At 38.4% G+C, this 21967-nt stretch overlaps 1 protein-coding gene across 2 annotated transcripts in view; it reads left to right on the top strand.

Moving 5' to 3' along the window:
- sdr16c5b (short chain dehydrogenase/reductase family 16C, member 5b) overlaps positions 1–20138 on the top strand; it is a 30349-nt gene extending 10211 nt beyond the window's left edge. For both annotated transcript variants that reach the window (XM_010900747.4, XM_029116401.2), the window contains exons 5-7: positions 2975–3119; positions 3965–4090; positions 19142–20138. In XM_010900747.4, the coding sequence (XP_010899049.1) occupies positions 2975–3119; positions 3965–4090; positions 19142–19235 (365 nt within the window). In that variant the 3' untranslated portion in view covers positions 19236–20138. The remainder of the gene's footprint in view (positions 1–2974; positions 3120–3964; positions 4091–19141) is intronic.
- The last annotated feature ends 1829 nt before the right edge of the window (positions 20139–21967 follow it).

Here is a 21967-nt window from a genome sequence, read left to right as displayed (position 1 = left end):
AGTCTAATGGCAATATTTTAATTTGGAATTTAGGAGTAATGTTGTCTGTAGTTTATAGAATAAAACAAACAGTTTCATTTTACCCAAACACATACCTATGAATAGTAAAACCAGAGGAACTAATAATTTTGCAGTGGTCTCTTTTTTACAGAGCTGTATATCTTGTGTTATTTGTCTACACAAGTTCACTTCATTTTATTAAGTTGAAGATCTGTAAACTTTCAGTGGCAAAAATATGCAATACTAGAGAAAACCTGAAAGAGTATAAATACTTTGACTGCTCTGTAGGATATGCCATTTAACAACTAGGCTAGCAGCTTGCACGGAACTTGTCCACCCCAATGGCTGAGTAATGTAAGCTGTTGCATCTGGCTATGAGACCTGTCGGTTAGATCCCACTTCTAGTGAGTCTGATACATTTTCTGGATGCACACAAAACAGGTCATTATTCAACATTTGGGAAATTGGGAGACATTAACAAATGTGTAATATTTTGTGTATATTGTTTTCCACATATTCCTCACCATTCCTACTAGGGCTGGCACAATATCAGATGTTCACTACATGATTATCATGGCCAAAATAATTCACGGTAACAAGATTTTTGCGGAATCTATAGAAAATTTGAAGAAAATAAATACTCCTAGTCTAATTCATCTTCAACTTAGTTTGTGTATTTTTTTCCTCTTTTTTGGCAAATGTATTACACTCAAAATACGAGTCTATGGATGTGGAGAGAGTCTGTACCCATAACTGTACAAATAAAAAAGAAAAGCATGCAAAAAGAAAAATTACAATTAATGGATAGTGAAAAAGCAACCAGATGAACAAATAAACAAATGGTCCACAAGGCCTAACACCGAAAGGAGTTTTTGGAAAAATTCAAAAAATCTTCACCTAGTGAATAAGCTATGAAAATGCGTTATTTCAAACGATAGTGTGTAGGTTCAGACTAGTAGTTTAAGCACAGGAATAAACTATGGAAATACGGAGAGGAGATTTTGGGAAAATACAACATACTTTTTTCCATGTGAATAGGCATTCATTATACACATATTATAACATAGTATTCACTAGGCGAAACTGAAGTTGTATTTTTCCAAAAAATCCTCTCAGTTTTTCGATATCTTATGTCACCTATAGACAAACAATGCATGTGCTTAAACAAAGAGACTGGACCTATGTACTGGCATTGAAATCAACTTGTTAGTCCCACTAGAACCCCCAAGAGAGATCCGCAAAGACACAATGTTTTTTTGGCGATATCAATATTCAATTTTCACGGTTATTCTCAATGATGGGATGTCGAGACACCCCTAATTCCTACATATATCTAGTATATAAGGCACTGTCTTAAATGGATAGTTGTTCCTGAAGGCATTTTGTAAAGAAATCCATTATTCAACTGTCCCAGTCTGTAATTAGAATGGTTAGCATCATCCAAATTCATGATTGGAAACTGTGGATACCCCTATTCCAAAGCTGCATTGCAAATGGAAAACAACTCCAAAACACTTCAATCTACATTTGGTAATCTGTTGTCGATGTTTTAAACTGTATTCTGACTAAACAACCAGCGGAAATGGAAAGTCAAACTGGCACCAGCAGGTAAGTCAAACTGGCACCAGCGAACAATTTATTATAGCCATCATACACAGATTCAGTTCTTCGGCAGTAATATCATTGAGGTAAGCCCGAACTTTAACCTCAACAAGCTATGTGAAGACAGGTTGCTTCGCCTTGCTGGCCCATTTTCGTCGGTGGACTTCAGAATAATATTTGTAATTGTGGAAAATGCTGTAGTCATAAGATAGGTACAAGGGACGTGGGAGAGGAGACTTGAGGTTTCACTCATTGCTATATCTGTAAGGTCTGTTTACAGTTCCTCTCAACCACATCACCAGGACAACATATAGCCTCCAGATCCCAAGATCCTCCAGATCCCAATCATAACAAACGCAGCACTCCTCCCAGCTCTCAATCACCGAAATACTAAGCCCGTTCAAGAGTTTGTGATAGCTTTCTAACGTTCTTTGATCTTAGAATGCCTTCAATGTTTACAAATTAGCTTAGGGTCCTTACCGGCGCCTTTGACATACGCACTTGTATTTTGCCATAATTTTGCCTGGTCCTTTTGTGCTTCTGCCATTCTTCATATTCCCGTCCTACTCTTCTAAAATTGCTGCTAGTTAACATTATTATGTATATTATTGCTATACTTGATATATCTATAATATTCAATACTTCTACCCATGTTGTACATATTCCCCATCCTATTATTTTAAAGATTGCTGCTAGTTTATAATGTTATGTACATTATTGCTCTATTTTTTGCTCTTTTTGCTTTATATATTTCTTAATTCTTACTACGTAGATTTCGTGTGCCATCTGGGCAAAGGTGGGGATTATCAGATTCACCATCGCCCCTCTTTGGCTGCTGTCCAAGCTTCAATTCGGTCAATTCATTCTCTGTGTGTTCTGGTTTGAACAAGTAAGGCTCTATCCCCTGAAAAGTGTTCTTCCGGATCGAATTCAGAGTCAGACAATATATATGTATTTTCCTTTCTCTCACAAGCAAGTTAAGTTTCACTGTCCAAGGTGAATATCAAAGACGAAATGGATAACTTACTTTCTTGCTAGTGAATAATAACTTTTGTTTGCTGTGATGTATACAGTTATTCTCCCCGAAAGGACACATGGATTGATACAATTGTGAACAAAACTAACCAGTTTTCACAGTGCTTAGAACCCACTCCTCAGCTAGTGGTACATAAAAGCTCAAATGTAGACTTTGGTGGTCTGCTTGGTGCTTTGAAAGAGTGCCTTAGACCTCTGCAGCATGGTAGGCCTGAAACATATCTAATACTAACTTCTACATTTAGAAATGTTCCTTGTCCATTAAGGGCCAATGACAGATTCTGCATTGTGACCACACAGTAATGCATTCCAACTTTGTCACTCTGTCCACTCTCAGATTACTGTGCCAGTAAGTTTGCAGCTGTGGGTTTTGCTGAGTCTGTGGCGCTGGAGCTGCAAGCAACAAAGAAACACGGAGTGAAGACAACCATCGTGTGTCCCTTCTTCATCAACACTGGGATGTTTGATGGCATTAACACCAAGTGGGTTCTGTGTTCCACCTGACACGCACACACACGCACACACACACTTTGTGCAGCTACAGGCCACGTTCTGTAGAAGAACTATAGACATAAAGTAGAAAATGTGTGTGCCACAGTAGATATACAATGTAGACCAGGGAGTTTGAATGGTAGTATACCTAGAGTTGTCAATGGCTGTCAGTCATTCACGTGAACGGACAATATCTCCTTACTAGTTCTGGGTGACCACGATAGATGCCATGGAGCCAGCCCTACAGGGATTGCCTACGGCCATGTCCTTAGATGTCAGTTGAGATAGTGGTCAATTGAGTGATTTGTGTACGTTTGTGTGTGTTCATGATGTCAGGATGAATTACAATGCTAGCTCTTAGGGCCCTCTGATGCTTTCACTATTATTTCTCCTCCATGGTTCAGCTCTTTACTCAACAAAGAACAAGAGGAAGCATACCGCAACTTGTTATTCACACACACAAAGACAACATTTCTGAACTTAATCAGGATTCAGTGAGATTTGAATGTGATGTTAAAAATATGAAAAGTCATGTTTTTATCCAGTAGCGACAGTGAATTTTAACAATGTGTCTGTTCCCTTGCAAAAAAAGCCCTTGTTCTCCAAAGAGACATGTTCTTCAAGGGGTATCTTTTAAAGAAGCGGAATGAAGGCAAAAAAAATTATAAGAGCAATGGTGTTCTAGCTTTAATTGATTTGTAAAAAGGGGTTAGACAATAATTTTTGGAAATTGTCAGTGCATGCAATGCATTTTTAGATGTAGATTCACTCTAGAAGATCAGCCCATTGCTTTGAACTGCAGATCTGTTAATATTTTATTGGGTGTTTCTTGTAGATGGCCCTTGCTCATGCCCATCCTGGAACCTGACTATGTGGCCAAAAAGATCATTCATGCAATCCAAACTGACCAAGTCTATCTTTATATGCCTCGAAGCCTCTACCTCATCATCGCCCTAAAAAAGTAAGTACTGTACCAAATACTATGGATTCAATCCAAAACTGACTCGCAGGCTGTAGTGTCTTCTTCACAATCCCAGTCGTAACATAGATATTGATGTAATCAAACCGGTTTTGCATATATGTATGCAGTATCTTTGTTTACACAACCACAGAGCATTTCTAAAAATGGAAACAACTACCTGTAAAGGTACCTGCAACTATTAGAACTTGACTACCGGGTAAAACAGGTGCTTTGTATGCTCAGCACACCCTATCACAGTAATGGTGAAACACACCATTTTCTTATTAGAAAAAGTGTACATGACAGGATTCTCTACAGGTGCTGGGACAAAAGCATGCGGTTGGTTGACTCAACTTGTGTTTAAAATGTTTTGATATCACACATTATCTAAATCAGCAATTTGAGGCTATTTTCCCGAAAACCTCTGAAATGATGTTCTATATGCTACTTTCAATAATCTAATATATACATGTATAGCTCTCATTTCTTTTTCTGAGAAATGACAGCTATTGCATGCCAGAAATTGCAAAACAACTGAAGATCTCATACAACGCTGTGTATTACTTCCTTCACAGAACAGCGCAAACTGGCTTTTGTACAATGCTGTCTATGAGAGACACTATTTAACAAACCATAATCTAAATAGTTGACTCATCAAAGTAGCCACTTTTTGCAGACATAACAGTTCCATCAAGTTCCATCAGTTCAACCCATGGAGACAAAACAGATTGTAAGTAATACTTCCGATTGCTATGTTATAGTGCACAAAGTACACACTGCCTCTGGATATTCTGGGCAAGGGTTGGTGATTAACAGATTCACCATCACCCCCTTAAGCTGCTGTCCAAGCTTCTATTCGGTCAATTCATCATCTGTGTATTATGGTTAGAACAAGTAAGGATCTATCCCCTGAAAAATGTTCTTCCTGCACATACTCAGTGTGAGGAATAATATATATGTATTTTCCTTTCTCTCTCAAACAAATAAAGTTAGACTGTCCAAGGTGAATATCAAAGACGAAATGGGTAACTTGCTTTCTAGCTAGCGAATACTAACTTTTGTTTATTGTGTATACACTTACTGTTCCCGAACAAATGCATGGATTGATACAATTGTGAACAAAACTGACTGGTAAACACAGGAAGTACCCATTTATTTGAAATGAAAATTATATCACGAAAATTAAATCATTATGTTCTTTGAGGTAAACAACACCGCTTAGTCTTAGTTTAGTGTGTTGTAGAGTAGTTTTCTTCTTGCACTGCAGCTTTGTGATGGTGGTACGAATGGTTTCCATTCATGAATTTGTACAATGCTAATAATAACGCTAATTATGAGCAAGGCCTTTTTTTACTCTGAAATGTACATTACTTTTCAGTTTTCAGTAACCTCTGGCAGTTATCTTCGTACCATTTCAGGTTGTTCACTGGACTTCAACTGCTTACATTTCAATAAAAACATTGGACCGATAGTGTTTATATCATACTACTGGACTTACATTCTTGCTTTATTGGATATAAGCAGGGGAGAATGATAGAAAAAAAAAATTGTTGAAAGATTAGTGGACCAGATTCTAACTCATACAACAGAACATGTGCACCAGAGGCGGTGTCCTAGACTCCTGGAACACCCTAGGAAACATCTTTTTGTATTTGTTAATGCATAACTGTGCATAGATATGACCTGCCAAACCCAACACTGTCTTCTGGTTCAAACCATTTTAATCAGCAGTGACACAGAATATACACCCAACAAAACCTTTGATCTCCAACATTTGGATAGCCTTATGGATTTTCAACATACAGACTTTGGCCTAGATACCGGCCAACAAACAATGGATCTCCAATGAAGGGTGTGGGTTTTCCTGCAGGACAAGGACATTAAATACTTATAAAAGAGAGACGTAAACAGATATTGGACTGTTCTAAAAAAGTGTCTAGATCTGAATCACACAGTGAAATTTAAAACAGCAGTTGGTGGAGGGCACCACACAAACATTAAGATATTAGTGCAATCCACTTATAAAATGTAGGCCAATTTGACAGTCAAAATTAGCAGAAACCTCACTAATGACAACAACAAGCATATCTGCATTTTTTTTTGGGTCAAAGCCTAGTATAGCAATGTGGTCTCTATAAATGACTTTGGCACAGTTTGCACTTCCACAGAGATAAAATAAATGGTTAGCTAGCTAATATATATATATATAATATAATATAAAGTCCAGATTCAAAGCTTTGTAATGGTATGTAATACAATACTGTTTGATAAGGTTATGGGAAAGATATGCTGCTTTAAAAGGTGATAATCTGCTCTACATAGTTCTTAGAAAAAAGCCTTGAAAGATTCACATTTGCCAGAGAGCTGATCTTTGTTTACGCCCATTCAACGTAGTTCACACCCTCTTAGACCTTAACCCCACCCAGCCATTTAAGACACTGACCTTGTTCTAAACTGGTCTGGTTAGTCTCTAATAAACACATACTATATCAAACCAAATTAAATTATAAAAAAATTCACATGCACTTGAAACAACAGGTAGAAACAGTACAGTGAAAGGTAAAGTAGCTTAGCAGCAGGATTCAGAATAAATAGCAGCAAAGTAAGTGCAGATAGTTTAAGTGCAGGTGGACAGCCACTGTGCTGTTTAGCAGTCTTAATGTACTGATGGACTGGGTTGTCCACAACACTTTTTATGTCTACTCATAATAACTGGTCATAGTCACACACACACCTCAATGAATGATTGATAAAACAGGTAGCTAATTACCGACATCAGTGACTTGCACACTTTTGTGAAAACAATGGAAATGTAACTAATAGCTCGGCATAATCACCCCTCCCCTGAAACACACCCAGCTACAGTGGATATAAAAAGTCTACACACTCCTGTTAAAAAGCCAGATTCTTTTGATGTAAAAGAACGAGACAAAGATAAATCATGTCAGAACTTTTTCCACCTTTAATGTCACCTATAACGTGAACAATTCAATTGAAAAACAAACTGAAATCTTTGAGGGGAAAAAGTAAAAAATTCAACAACCTGGTTGCATAAATGTCATGGTACGGTGAGCAGCAGCTCTTTTCCCATCACTTACGAACACATCCCAGACTTGTTTTGTCACATGTCTTAATCATGCACACCAGGTCCCTATCTACTCATTTGTAAGTGTTTAAATGTTTCCCCTCTGCTCCCCACTGTGTGGATCATTGTTATGTGGTGCTGTTCAATGTAAGTCTTTGAGAACCTTTATGTGCAGTTGTTTTGCTGCTTTAGTCAGCCATTTCCTTTCATATGTTTTGTTGTGCTCTGTGTTTGTTTGTTTCTTGTATTAAAGAACCACACCGGCTACCTCTGCCTGCACCTGGTTCCTTGTTCCTGCAACACCACAAATCATTACAATAAGTGTGCACACCCTTAAACTAATACTTTGTTGAAGCACCTTTTGACACCTTTTTTACAGCACTCAGTCTTGGGCACATCTTGACATGGTAATATGTGTCCACTCTTCTTTGCAAAAGCGGTCCAAATCTGTCAGATTGCGAGACCTGTGCACAGCCCTCTTCAGATCACCCCACAGATGTTTAATTGGATTCAGGTCTGGGTTCTGGCTGGGCCATTCCAAAACGTTGATGTAATTCTGGTGAAGCCATGCTTTTGTGGATTTGGATGTGTGCTTTTGGTCGTTGTCATGCTGAAAGGTGAACTTCCTCTTCAGCTTTTTGTAACGGATGCCTGAAGGTTTTTTGCCAAAATTGCCTGGTATTTGGAACTGTTCATTATTCCCTCCACCCTGACTAAGGCCCCGGTTCCAGCTTAAGAAAAAACATTCCAAAGCATGATGCTGCCACCACCATGCTTCACTGTGGGTATGGTGTTCTTTGGGTGATGTGCAGTGTTTTTGTGCCAAACATACCTTTTGGAATTATAGCTGAAGTTCAACCTTAGTTTCATCAGACCATAACATATTTTCCAACAGGCTTTTGGGGGACTTGATGTTTTTTTTTGCAAACTTCAGCCAGGCTTGGATGTTTTTCTTTGTAAGAAAAGGCTTCTGTCTTGCCACCCTACCCCATAGCCCATTCATATGAAGAATATGGGAGATTGTTCCTGTAATGTTGCTGTAAGCCTCTTGGAAGCCTCCCTGACCAGTTTTCTTTTTATCAATTTTGGAGGGACGTCCAGTTCTTGGTAATGTCTCTGTTGTACCATATTTTCTCCACTTGATGATGACGGTCTTCGCTATGTTCCATGGTATATCTAATGCTTTGGAAATTACTTTGTAAGCTTTGGAAGCTCTCTGCAGACCATGGCTTTTGCTCTGAGATGCAACTAAGAAAATGTCAGAACAACTGATCTTTATTTCTGATCAAACAGAGTCACTTTAAATGATGGCAGGTGTGTAATTACTTCTATTTAACATGAGTTTGAATCTGATTGGTTAATTCTGAACACAGCCACATCCCCAGTTATAAGAGGGTGTGCACCCTTATGCAACCAGGTTATTGTAAGGTTTTAATTTTTCACTTTCCCCCTCGAAGATTTCAGTTTGTTTTTCAAATGAATGGTTCACATTATTGGCTCCATTAAAAGCGCAAAAAGTTCTGACATGATTTACACAAAAACCTGGCATTTTCACAGGGGCGTGTAGACTTTTTATATCCATTGTATCTGCATTGATGGTTCAGCTAGAAAGCCAACATACAATAAATGTTACACTACTATTTACTAAAGTATAGCTAATCATCAGGCAAAGCTAGCTGCCCAACAAACAAGATAGACACCAGGAAATGTTAGCTAGCTGGTAAGTTAACGTTGTTACCTAGCTAGCTAATGTTAACAGTAACATCAGTAGCTATAGCTAGATTACTAGCAATGCAAATGACTTTCACAACTTTCTGAAAATGAATTCTGCAGCTAGTTAGCAAATATTAGACTTACCTGTATACATGTAGGAATATTTTGCAGCAGATGGAAAATCCTTTGATTACATATGAAGTCCTACATCGTTTACGTTTGGTCTGTTGACTTTCATTGTCTCTGTCATGGTTACAAACATGATTGCCCTTTGTTTGTAAAATTAATCAGTGGACAGTTGTTTTATACAAGACCAGCCAGCATTTTCTTTTTGGCCATCTCCGCATTTGCAATGAAATGCCTGTATAATTTCCTTTTCATATCATTCCATTGATTCCATCACACGGTCAACATTTTTGACAACACTGTACTCTCTCTTACAACGTTTTGAACAGCAACCAAATTCGGGGGTTTCCTCATCGTTGTCCGATTCATCTTCCGATTCTGAGAGGATAATGGTATCATTGTCCTTCAGAAGGTATTGTCTCACAACTTGTTCCTATTCAGATTGGTTAACAACGGCAGCTAAATTCAGGGAAGTGAATTAGAGCTCTAGCAATTAGTTCACACTTTGAAATTCCCAGGATCATAATGATACTGACCAAGCAGTCGCGTTCTAAGCCGGTGAGTTGATAGACCAATCAGAACTTAGTATGTCAGCATGTCCAGCCCTTTCATTATCTCAGCCAATACAGGAAATTGTGTATTTTCTGCTGGTTAAACAAGGGTTTGTTTTACATTTTATTCGTATTTACACTCCGCATACAGTTAAGTCACATTCAAGTTCACAACTTCAAGAAGGCATTTCTGCAAAAAAGACAAAATGTCCCAGAACAAATCTTTCGTCTTACAAACGGCTCTCCTGAAAAGTATTTACATGTGACTTACGCCCAGTTACGCACAGAATAGATGAGTTAATGTTGATAATTTAAAGATATAAGCCATCTGTTGTTCCACAAATGGGCAGAATAAAAAAAAAATGTGCATAAATGCTTGGAGTTAGATATTAGAAATTGAAATTGTAACCCCATGTGTACAATAAGTGAATTACAAGAACATTGTGCTTCATTCAAAACAAATCTACCTCTTCTTCAATTCATATCACACAGATAAAGTGCCCTCTGTTAACATGAGGACCAAAGAGCTGTTCAATTAAAGTGAAGGAAGCCATTATAAGGCTGAAAGTCAAAAGAAAACACAAGGTGAAAGCATCCAGTTTATCCTGGAAATGTAGTGAAAAGATCAAACGAAACTTATTAAAATTATGGCAAAAGGAATGTAGGTAGAAATAAATGTACCCAGCATACCACTTCATCTGTGAAATAATTAAGATGAAAGAGGTGTTAGACTTGGCCTAGCCTCTAAAATCAGGCCTGGCATGTGGCAAGGCCTGGGGAATACCTATAGAATGTTTGTTGCAAAGGGGTAAGATTTTTTTTTTTTTTCAAACACATTAATCTAAATCAAATTAATTGCTTGGGCTTATGCCTCAAAATACTTGAATCCAATCAAATGTATTGCTTGGGTGGGGCTTCTACAGGTGCTCAGGAGAATAATACCTCCAGTGCAACAGTAGCTAGCTAAGTGAAGATATCAGCAAAATGGAACTGGAACTGGTTCACTTCATTGATGATGTAACTACTGAATAAATTGTGTAAAGAAGTGTAAAGAAACCTTTTCTTGCTCAAACTTAAGAAGATACTAAGTCCTTGGAAAGCAACGTCAAACATACTGCCACAGCAAGCTGTTTGAGGGACAAAAGGTGGAAAGTTAATGACTGGCCAAGACAATTTCAGCTGTAAAATCTAAATGAACATGCCTTTTATTTGCTAAAGATTAGATTTAATTTAAAAATACCACAAAACAAACATCAACTGAAGATGACTATCGTAAAACATGCAAAGTATACACTGATCAGCCATAACATTGGGCCCCCCTTTTGCCACCAAAACAACCCTGACCCTTCGAGGCATGGACTCCACTCAACCTCTGAAGGCATGCTGTGGTATCTGGCGCCAAGACGTTAGCAGCAGATCCTGTAAGTTGCGAGGTGGGGCCTCCATAGATCGGATCTGTTTGTCCAACACATTCCACAGGTGCTCGATTGGATTGAGATCTTGGTAATTTGGAGGCCAAGTCAACACCTTGAACTCATTGTGTTGCTCAAACCATTCCTGAACCATTTTTGCTTTGTGGCAGGGCGCATTATCCTGCTGAAAGAGGCCAATGCCATCAGGGAATACCGTTGGCATGAAAGGGTGCACATGGTCTGCAATAATGCACAGGTGGGTGGTACATGTCAAAGTAACATCCACATGAATGGCAGGTCCCAAGGTTTCCCAGCAAAACATTGCCCAAAGCATCACACTGCCTCCCTCAACTTGCCTTCTTCCCATAATGCATCCTGGTGCCATGTGTTCTCCAGGTAAGCGACGCCCACGCACCTGGCCATTCATGTGTTTTAAAAGAAAACATGATTTATCAGGCCAGGCCACCTTCTTCCATTGCTCCATGGTCCAGTTCTGATGGTCACCTGCCCATTGTAGGCACTTTCGGCAGTGGCGAGGGTCAGCATTGTCACCCTGACTGATCTGCGGCTATGCAGCCCCATACACAACAAACTGCGATGCACTGTGTGTTCTGACACCGTTCTATCAGTACCAGCATTATTTTTTAGCAATTTGAGCTACAGCAGCTCGTCTGTTGGATCAGCCCACACAGGCCAGCCTTCTCTCCTCACATGCATCAGTGAGCCTTTGCCGCCCATGACCCTGTCGCCAGTTCACCACTTATTCTTCCTTGGACCACTTTTGATAGGTACTGACCACTGCAGACTGGGAACACCCGACAAGGGCTGCAGTTTTGGAGATGCTCTGACCCAGTCATCTAGCCATCACAATAGAATGTTCACTTGCTGAAGGAAATATATCCCACCCACTGACAGGTGCCATGGTAACGAGATTTTCAGTTTTATTCACTTCACCTGTCAGTGGTCATAATGTTATGGCTGATCGGTGTATGTGACTAAATACTAACCAAAAGTGGTAAATTCAGTCATAAGTCCTAATACTTTTACTATCCCGAAATAGGTGGAGTGTGTATAAAACACTTTGTATTTTCTACACGGTGAAACCAATATGAACATAAAATGAAAAAAAGCTGACCATCTGTACTTTAACCATATTTACATTTTATGAAGCTTAACACCCCTTTACTTGTTAAACAAAATCTCATGTGTTAGTATAAAATAATTTCTCAATTTCCTCCAAACAGTGAAGCTCAGAATGTCTCTTAAACATTGTTTTTAGGGTGCCAAGGATTTAAGTCATGTCCCACATCCCACAACAGAAGAGATGGGAGCTTTCAGCTCCCAGCAGAGATGGGAGCTGTCACTGCATAAACATTGTCGCTTGTCCTTTAATCTGGACAGACACCAAGCAGATTGATCCGGTACTAATGCAGATAAGCCTTCGTTGTGTCAAATGCCGTGGGAGCTATAAGCACAGCAGCAATTAGTTCTAACAGCCTATCACAGGAACTGAAGGTTGAGAGTGGAGTGAGACTGTGGGCTGGCACATTTTGTTTGTGGTGGTGCTTATCTAAACACAAGAGACTGCTCCAGAGCTCAGAGTGACTAATGCGAGACCGCCAAAGAGTATACTTGACCTGACAGCTGCCTAGGTGGAGAGGCACGATTGTAAACAAAGAATCGAAAGTGCGGTTGAGTGAGTGCCAGAGTTGCAGGCTCGTCATAGGCATGTGCAAACACAAACAAAATGTATACACACTGCACTCACGTATACAGACACCGTTCTCCTGGCATACATTAACCTCTATACTTCCACTTACTTATACAAATTTTCCACAATAACAGTAGTAATCAGGGCTGCAGCTGACAAGGGGAAAGGGCTTTATGATTCACGGGTCCCATGGCTTGAAGGGGCCCACTGTTTGTAATAATGTCCCTAAGTGAGGGGGACCAGGCCTTTATATTTTCAGGTGTGCAGGATTCCTGGCGACAGCCCTGATCACAACGCAGCCTAGACAGGAACTGGGAGTTTTTCTTTAGTTCTCAACTGCTGGACCAGACTGTGTTTCACATATTAGCTAACAGACACAACTGCTTATCTTATATCCAGTTTCATCTAATGTTTTAGTGATATTCATCTGAAACTGTCTGAGCCCATCAGTACTTTCACAAAACCTTGTACAGGCCTAAACGTCCTCTCTCAATGCTGAGAAGAAATACTATTGTAAATATGTAATAGCACATTTCTTAAATAATAAGTAATAAGTAAATAAAATGTATGAATTTGAGAGATTTACTCTTAATGAATTATCTGGACTGAGATGTGACAACGTGGACCCTCTAGTCAATTTGGATGTAACCAGAAAGGCCTTTCTTAAATGAGAGCTTGATGCACACTTTGCATGTTGTGGTGCTCCAGGCCAAGTGGTGTCTTAAGGAACAACTGAATGGTAATAAACCAATCCTGTTTGCCCGGATCAATATGGATGTGCAAAATGAATTTGCCCGTTACACTGGTGGAAACAAGTAATATATAGTAAAATTTAGCAACAGGGAGCTGTGTTCTGAAATGCAATTTAATTAAAATTCTTAAAGTTCTTAAAACACAGTGCCTGCCACATTTATTGGCACCTTTGGTAAATGCTATGAAATTTTATTGTTGCTTTTCAGCCTGAAAATATGGCAAGCATTTTCTAAATTGTTAAAAGTAAATGTCATTATTGGCACCCCTAGAAATAATTTAAAACCAAATATATTCTACTTTAAAAATGACATATATTCATTAGGAAATCTGAAGTGGTCATCCATAAGTTCCTGCTTCACTGGGTAATAATGAGGTGAGAAACATATGGAGCCAAATTGAGCTCAAATGTATTGACTGTAAGAAAATAAAAATGAAATCTTTCATAGTATGAAAAAAGTAAATTCAAATAGATTCAAGCGTGGAAAAAGTGTATGCTAAAATCTTAAAATATCTTAATTCAAACAAGTTTTTTCCACGTTTGCTTCTTCTTATGATTACAATTTCTTCCCACCTATGTTCAAGTCATGTTTTCTCAAAACCAAGTTTTGAGCCTCTATCGACGTGGAGGCGGGGCTTTATCTGGGCATTGAATTCTCACACCCGATTAGCCATGAATCACACCATTGTAAGGTGAAAATCATAGCCTTTCCAAGCACTGCTTTCACAATGCAACCAATGGAGAGAAGTTTAAGATTTGTATAAACTAATACTGTAGCATGTGGTGCAGGTTTTGGCACCATAGTCTCAGATTCTTTTTACAAGGTCTCAGACCTTTATCAGCTCGTTAGGCCTGAGGCATGTCAACAATTTTCATTAGGAAATGTCAGCTGGTGCCAATTTCAAAGCTTTACAAATACTCAGGCTCCTTAAACCTTTTGCGAACACACAGCAACCATGGCTTCCACTAAGCAGCTGTATAAGACTGTGAAAATGAAAGTTATTAATGCCCACAGTGTAGGTGAAGGCTACAAGAAGATAGCAAAACGTTGTCAGCTCACAGTTTCCACAGTGCGAAATGTAATTAAGAGATGGCAGTTTAGGGGATATTTGGAGGTCTACATGAGATCTAGAAGACCAAGAAAACTCTTGGAGAGAACTGCATGTATGCAAATACAAATCAAAACCCCCATTTGACTGCAGAAAACCTGCAGGAGATTTAGCAGACTCAGGAGTGGTGGTGCACCATTCCACTGCGCAGCGATGCTTGCACCAACAAGACCTTTATGGAAAAGTCAGTAGAAGAAAACCTTACTTAGGTCCTCCTCATTAAATTCAACGTCAGACATAGAGTATGCAGTGGAACATCTACAGAAGCCTGATGCGTCTTGGAAACAAGCACAGTGGACTGATGAAGTTAAGATCAGCAAAGAAGCAGCACTCCATGAAAAGAACACCTTGCCAACTGTTAAGCTGGGGGTGGATCTATCATGCATTGGTGTTGTGTTGCAGTCAGTGGCACAGGAAACATTACATGGTTGGAAGGAAGAATGGATTTCACTAAATACCAGCAAATTCTGGAAGCAAACATCACAACGTCTGTAAAAAAGCTGAAGCTGAAAATAGGATGGCTTCTAAAACAGGATAATGATCCTAAAAGTACCTCGAAATCTACTATGAACTGCCTCAAGAGACGCAAGCTGAAGGTTTTGAAATAGCCATCACAGTCCCCTGACTTAAAAATCATTGAAAATCTGTGGACAGAACTAGAAGCCTTTTACGAAGAAAAAAGTACAAGAAAGGAAAGACATTTAGCCGGTTACAAAAAGTGTTTGCAAGCTGTGATATCTGCCAGAGGGAGTGTTACTATGTAGGGTGCCCAAACATATGCAAATATGATGCCACAATTATGTTTTTATTGTTTTATTTTTGTTCAGTTTATCACATAAATATTAACTATGCATTAATGTTTTCTGAAAATATAGTGTATTTTCCCATGTCCTGTCCATGTCATGACTGTGTTTACATCTTTTCAATTAAACAATCACCAAAATATGACCCCACCCAATGCAAAACCTCGGCAAAATAGGCTCAATCGTTTGTGCTCCATTTGTGCTGGTTTGTGCCATTAAAATGTTTGTTGTGCTCCTATCATTTTATAGATATTAAAGAATATTTTATAGTTCATTTTAAAGTCACTCAGCCCCCTAACATGCCGCAAATTCAACCAAAATATTCTTGTTTGTTTGTGCTTCATCAGCCTTTTTTGGTTCAATTTGGATGTTGCATGTTGCATGATGGGCTGATGACACAATCACCTATAATAACATTTCTAATATATAAAATGCTGTATCATCACAAATCCTTTTAACAGCACAAACAAGACTATTTTGGGTGAATTTGGAGTATGTTGGTGGGGCTAAGTGACCTCAGAATGACCAATAAAATATTATTTAACATGTAAAAAATGACAGCAGCACAAACAAAACTTTTAATGGCACAAACCAGCACAAACGAAACACAAACAAACAAGACTATTTTGTTTGAATTTTGAAGATGTTGGGGGACCTCAGAGTGACCTCAGAATGACCTATACAATTTTATTTAATATTAAAAAAATAACAGCAGCAAAAACAAACATTTTAACAGCACCAACCAGCACAAAGGAAGCACAAACGAATGAGCCTATTTTGAAAGGATTTGGAGCATGTAGGGAAGCTGAGCGACATCACCACCTACAATGAAATGTCTAATATTCAGTTGTGCTCATAAGTTTGCATACCCTGGCAGAAATTGTGAAATTATGGCATTGATTTAGAAAATATGACTGATTATGCAAAATAAAATAAAAATAATTTAAGGATTGTGGTCATATGAAGCCATTTATTATCACGTTTTAAATCACAATGATAACAGAAATCACCCAAATGGCCCTTATCAAAAGTTTACATACCCTTGAATTGTTTGGCCTTGTTACAGACACACAAGGTGACACACAAGTGAAAATGGCAATTAAATGTGATTTTCCCACACCTGTGGCTTTTTGAATTGCAATTAGTGTCTGTGTGTATAAATAGTCAGTGAGTTTGTTAGCTCTCACGTGGATGCACTGAGCAGGCTAGATACTGAGCCATCGGGAGCAGAAAAGAACTGTCCAAAGACCTGCGTAGCAAGGTAATGGAACTTTATAAAGATGGAAAAGGATATAAAAAGAAATCCAAAGCTTTGCAAATGCCAGTCAGTACTCTTCAATCACTTATTAAGAAGGATCTCTTGATACCAAGCCAAGGTCAGGTAGACCAAGAAAGATTTCAGCCAAAACCGACAGAAGTATTGTTCGGGATACAAAGAAAAACCCACAGGTAACCTCAGGAGAAATACAGGTTGCTCTGGAAAAATATGATGTGGTTGTTTCAAGGAGTACAATATGACAATACTTGAACTAAAATGAACTGCATGCATACTGCATACTGGCAGACTATTTGCATTCTTCTGCACAAAAGCTGTGCATGAGACGCTCTTGGACTTTGCAGCACAACAATGACCCTAAGCACAAGGCCAAGTTGCCCCTCCAGTGGTTACAGCAGAAAGAGGTGAAGGATCTGGAGTGGCCATCACAGTCTCCTGACCTTAATATCCTTGAGCCACTCTGGGGAGATCTCAAACTTGTGGTTCCTGCAAGACGATCAAAGACTCTGCATTTTGCCAAGACGAATGGGCAGCTGTACCACCTGCACGAATTCAGGGCCTCATAGACAACTATTACAAAAGACTGCACACTGTCATTGATGCTAAAGGGGGCAATACACAGTATTAAGAACTAAGGGTATGGAGACTTTTTTTTACAAATGGTACATATATTACCAATTCTCCAAGGGTATGCAAACTCTTGAGTACAACTATATAAAACACAGAAGCAGCACAAACATCTTTTAACGGCACGAACTGGCACAAACGAAGCACAAACAAACATGACTATTTTGGTTGAATTTGGACCATGTTGTGACCTCTGAGTGACCTCAGAATGACCTATAAAATATTCTTTAATATCTATAAAATGATAGCAGAACATATGAAACTTATAACAGCACAAACGGAGCACATACCATTGAGCCTACTTTGCCTAATTTTTGCATTGGCTTGGGGGCCAACTTCACGCAGGTCAAAAAATGAATTGAAAGACCACTGCACCTTTTTCTTTCCTTTCCAAAAATGAAAGGAAAACTTGGGTCTTTTATTATAAGAAAACTTCTACTCTCAACTAGACATAAGCATCAGCACCTTGGAAGTTTCATTGGAACCGGGCTCTATGGTCATATGAGACAGAAATATAGCTTTATGGCCACATAAAAACAGGTGCGTTTGGTGTGAAAATAGAGATGGTAATGCAGAAATAAATTGAAGTATGGTGGTGGATAAGTGGACTGTTGAGTGTCTATTTTGGTTTGGCAAACTTCTAAGGATACATGGAATCATGGACTCTGTCAAATAATGGAAGATTTTAGAAAGCACTTAGGACTAAATTGTGTGATTGTTTCACCTTGCTGTGTTAAAATGTTTGAAATCACTGTGAGTTGCTCTGGAAAAGAGTGTCTGCTAATTACTGAAATGTAAATGTAGCCCACATGGGAGGACCAAGGACTCTGAAGGATATGGAGAGATTTCTGCTTGGATGAATGGTCTCAGATCCCTAGCTGTGTTCTCTCACCTTATCAAGACTTAAGTAGATGGTGTATAAATACTAAATGTAGGAGTGCCAATTGTCATGACAGAGATTTTTTTTTTCATGATTAAGATTTTGTTTTGTATTTGAACAACAAACAATTCTCTCATATTCTGAGTGGAAGTTCAAGTTGATACAAAACAATCCCTTTTTTGTTATAGTCTTTTATGCTAATCTAGCAAGTGTGCTAATAATCATGGAGGGCACTATATTTAAATATTTTAGTATAGATAAGCAAACAAAATTATGACACATTATCTAGTACATATACTGATTAGCAAGTAAGTCCTTTCATAGAAAAATAAATTGAGTGTTAACCTTGTCATATGTCTGAATGCAAAGCTGGAAGACCCTTTTTTGTAAGAGGCATTGTCATGCTAGGGTATGTGTCCCATCTGTAGAAACTACAGAACTTTTTAGTATCCAAATAAATGTGAAAGGAGACACTCAAGGTTTATAGAGATTATTCAAAGTTTGAGTGAAATGTGCTTCAGTCTTTGGAAAACCTAACCCTGGGATAGTTTTATTTATTGGGAGACAATAACATATTTCAATGCAAAAATAAAACCAGAATGGCTTTCCAAAATATAGTGCTCCTGAGTGGTCTGTCCTTAAGTGATTTCTGAACCAAATCTATTGAGCTTGAGCAATTGTGACATCTAAGACTGAAAAGCTGGCAGATTCAAAGCTGTAATGACTGCCAAAAGTACATGGTTCCACCACCATTAATTTAGGGGGGTGAAGACATCACACAGTCAAGACATTTTATTTGTGAAGATTGGTAAAATAATAATTATAATAATAATACATTTTACAGCAGAAAAATGCAAATGTCACTAGACACATTTGACGTGCCTTGCCCTTTAGTATTAATTGGGTTTTGTGCACTGATACAAAACATTTTTTAAATCGTTTACAGCAGTTGTAAAGTTTTAAATAAATAACTGCTGTGTCTTTTATTATGTGTTCTCTCCTCACAGCATTTTGCCCACTAAGATGGGGCTCCTCTTGGGAGACTACCTGGGGGCATTCAATTTCATGGATGCATTCAGAGGCCATGGGAAGAAGGACTGAAGCATCAAATAACTGCTGCGTGGGTTCAGAGGATCAATTAATTTCTCGTCTGATGTACTACAGCTTTAAAACCCTTTCTGAATCCAGCCTACATTTTTTAGCACTTGTCTGGCTGTTATAATGGAAGTCAGATTTGAGATGTTTTTGTTACAATAGAGTAATATCAGTACACTATAGAATATAATTGTACAAATAAGTTATATATAGTTTGACAGTATCATTGGCAATATTGCAGTATTAGTTTTGCACTGGTCCGCTGTACCTACACTAAAACAGTTTTCATCACTTTAATTTCCATAAATTATCAAAAGTTTATTTCTCATTACTCATTTATTTTCATTGCTTACTTACAGCAAACATTTAAATATTTTATCCTGTGGTCCCTGCCAATACCCAACCCTAGAGACTATGCTGACTAGTTCTCTGCCTTATGTTGATTCTTATTATATTTTACTCAAGTGTGACAAATTAGGGAAACCAATGCCCTTACGCCATTGGATAATTACATCCAATTATATTTCTGTCAAGAATTCCTTCAGTTAGTGTTCAAATATTTAATGATCTTATGTGTTTCATTTTCAGTATATTCAGTATAAGTCTGAAGTAATGTCATTATGTTGCTTGGTTAGTATCTACACAGAACATGTCGTAATACACTGCGAGTTGAAGCAAGTTTAATAATATGCCAGAATACAGTTTGAATGTTGCTTTTTTGTCAACTCACTGTGCTTTTATGTCATAATCACGTACAGTTGCAGCCATGGTTATCATTTCTGATTATCCACATCATGCATCCTGTCTTAATGATCTGCCATGTAAGCCTCATATTAATATTTTCTGGAAAGTTGTCAGAGAAGCCAGATGACTGTCTGACATTATACTAAAAACATTATCTCAAAGTAACATACCCCTTGGTTTATCTTCTTTATGCCACAAATAAATATAGGACATCTGTTTAAAGTGATATGATGGCAATGAGTAAGACACATTGTTAGCGTGATTAATTGTTTGACTATAATATTGTGAAAAAAATGTATCTATTCCAAGGGCCACAATTTTGTTGTGCAAATCTGCTGTTTGTGTTGTTAATTACTGGATTCTTTTTGTTTATTTGAAACAGGGGCAATGCAAAACCAAACATACTGTAGGTCTCAGAAGTGAGTAGTGATGTGTTGCACTAGATTTGTATAACAGTTTGTTTACATCTTCTGTAAGATATGCAGCATAGCATTTCTCCTGAACTGAAGTCTTGGATTACTCGTAAAATATTCAACTAGCCAATGTTTTTGGTACCTGTTAAGAGATGATGAGTACCACAACTAAAATGAAGAGCTCAACCCACCTGGCTATGTCCCATCATATAATCGAAAGAAAGCTGGGAAGGAGAAGCACTCTCCTGAAATCAATCAGTATTTTAATTGGTGCCATTCAGTTATGTAATCAAGAACACACTATGGTGCATCGTCAAGATGTTAGAATTTTTTAACATGTTTTCAGTGAGCGTTTTCCTCTACAGCAATGGATCGGACATGAAAGCTGATTTCTATTCAGTAATCCACCAGTTTTGTTTATCCATAGGCTTTGAATTGGCCACATGGTTACAGAACCGGCGCAAAACACACCACAAAATTACCAAAGACAGTATAAGAACCAAGATCACACTTATAGACATGCTACCATTATAAATATGAATTCTACTTTTACTGTGCTCAACATATTATCATTTTAAATGTGACTATGGCCTTGTGTTATCTCAACAACTGCACAGCAATTGCAGGACAGTAGAATAGATGTTTCCTCCTATGGACATCCCGCCAAGCCACTGAACATATCCTTGATTTCACCTTTATTTTAGCATTGGGGCAACTGACACCAGTGTGTCTTTCAGAAGAGCCCTGATTTCGCAATCTGGGAGTTTTTCCCAGCACACCAATGCTGGAGGAGGACACATGCACCAGCCAACTGTGGCACATTTCTATTTGGTCGGTGGGTATTGGGGTCACCCCAAATCACTATTTATTTCTTGCTCCACATACTCCAACCAGAAACAATGACAATTGTCCTGCCCTGGGGCATCCCTTCAATGGGGCAGGGACAATGAGCAGACCAGATGCCTCGCCTAGAATTGTTTTAAATGGAAGGTGGGCATGTCTTGATTCCTGTATTGTCTCTGAGATCTGTCAGTAATACACTATTGTTCAAATGTTTGGGGTCACCTAGAAATGTTTGTTTTCAAAAGAAAAGCATTTTTGTCCATTGGCTTTAGATTTATCAGAAATACAGTGTAGACATTTTTAATGTTGTAAATGACTTGTTAATGCTGGTAACGGCAGATTCTTTATGGAATATCTACATAGGCATACAGAGGCTCATTATCAGCAACCAGCAGTCCTGTGTTCCAATGGCACATTGTGTTTGCTAATCCAAGTTTATAATTTGGATTGATCATTAGAAAACCCTTTTGCAATTATGTTAGCACAGCTGAACACTGTTGTTAAAGAAGCAATAAAACTGGGCTTTAGATTAGTTGAGTATCTGGAGCATCAGCAATTGTGGGTTTGATTGCAGGCTAAACATTTCTGGAAACAAAGGTCCTCAACCGGCGGCTTTATTAAATAGCACCAACAAAACACCAGTCTCAACATCAACAGTGAAGAGGCGACTTCAGGATGCTGGCCTTCACGGCAGAGTTGTAAAGAAAAAGCCATATCTCAGACTGGCCAATAAAAATA

Source organism: Esox lucius, chromosome 21 (genome assembly GCF_011004845.1).
Source record: "Esox lucius isolate fEsoLuc1 chromosome 21, fEsoLuc1.pri, whole genome shotgun sequence".
Taxonomy (NCBI): domain Eukaryota; kingdom Metazoa; phylum Chordata; class Actinopteri; order Esociformes; family Esocidae; genus Esox; species Esox lucius.
The sequence above is the reverse complement of the archived record's forward strand: the minus strand, read 5'-3'. Positions and strand labels throughout refer to the sequence as shown.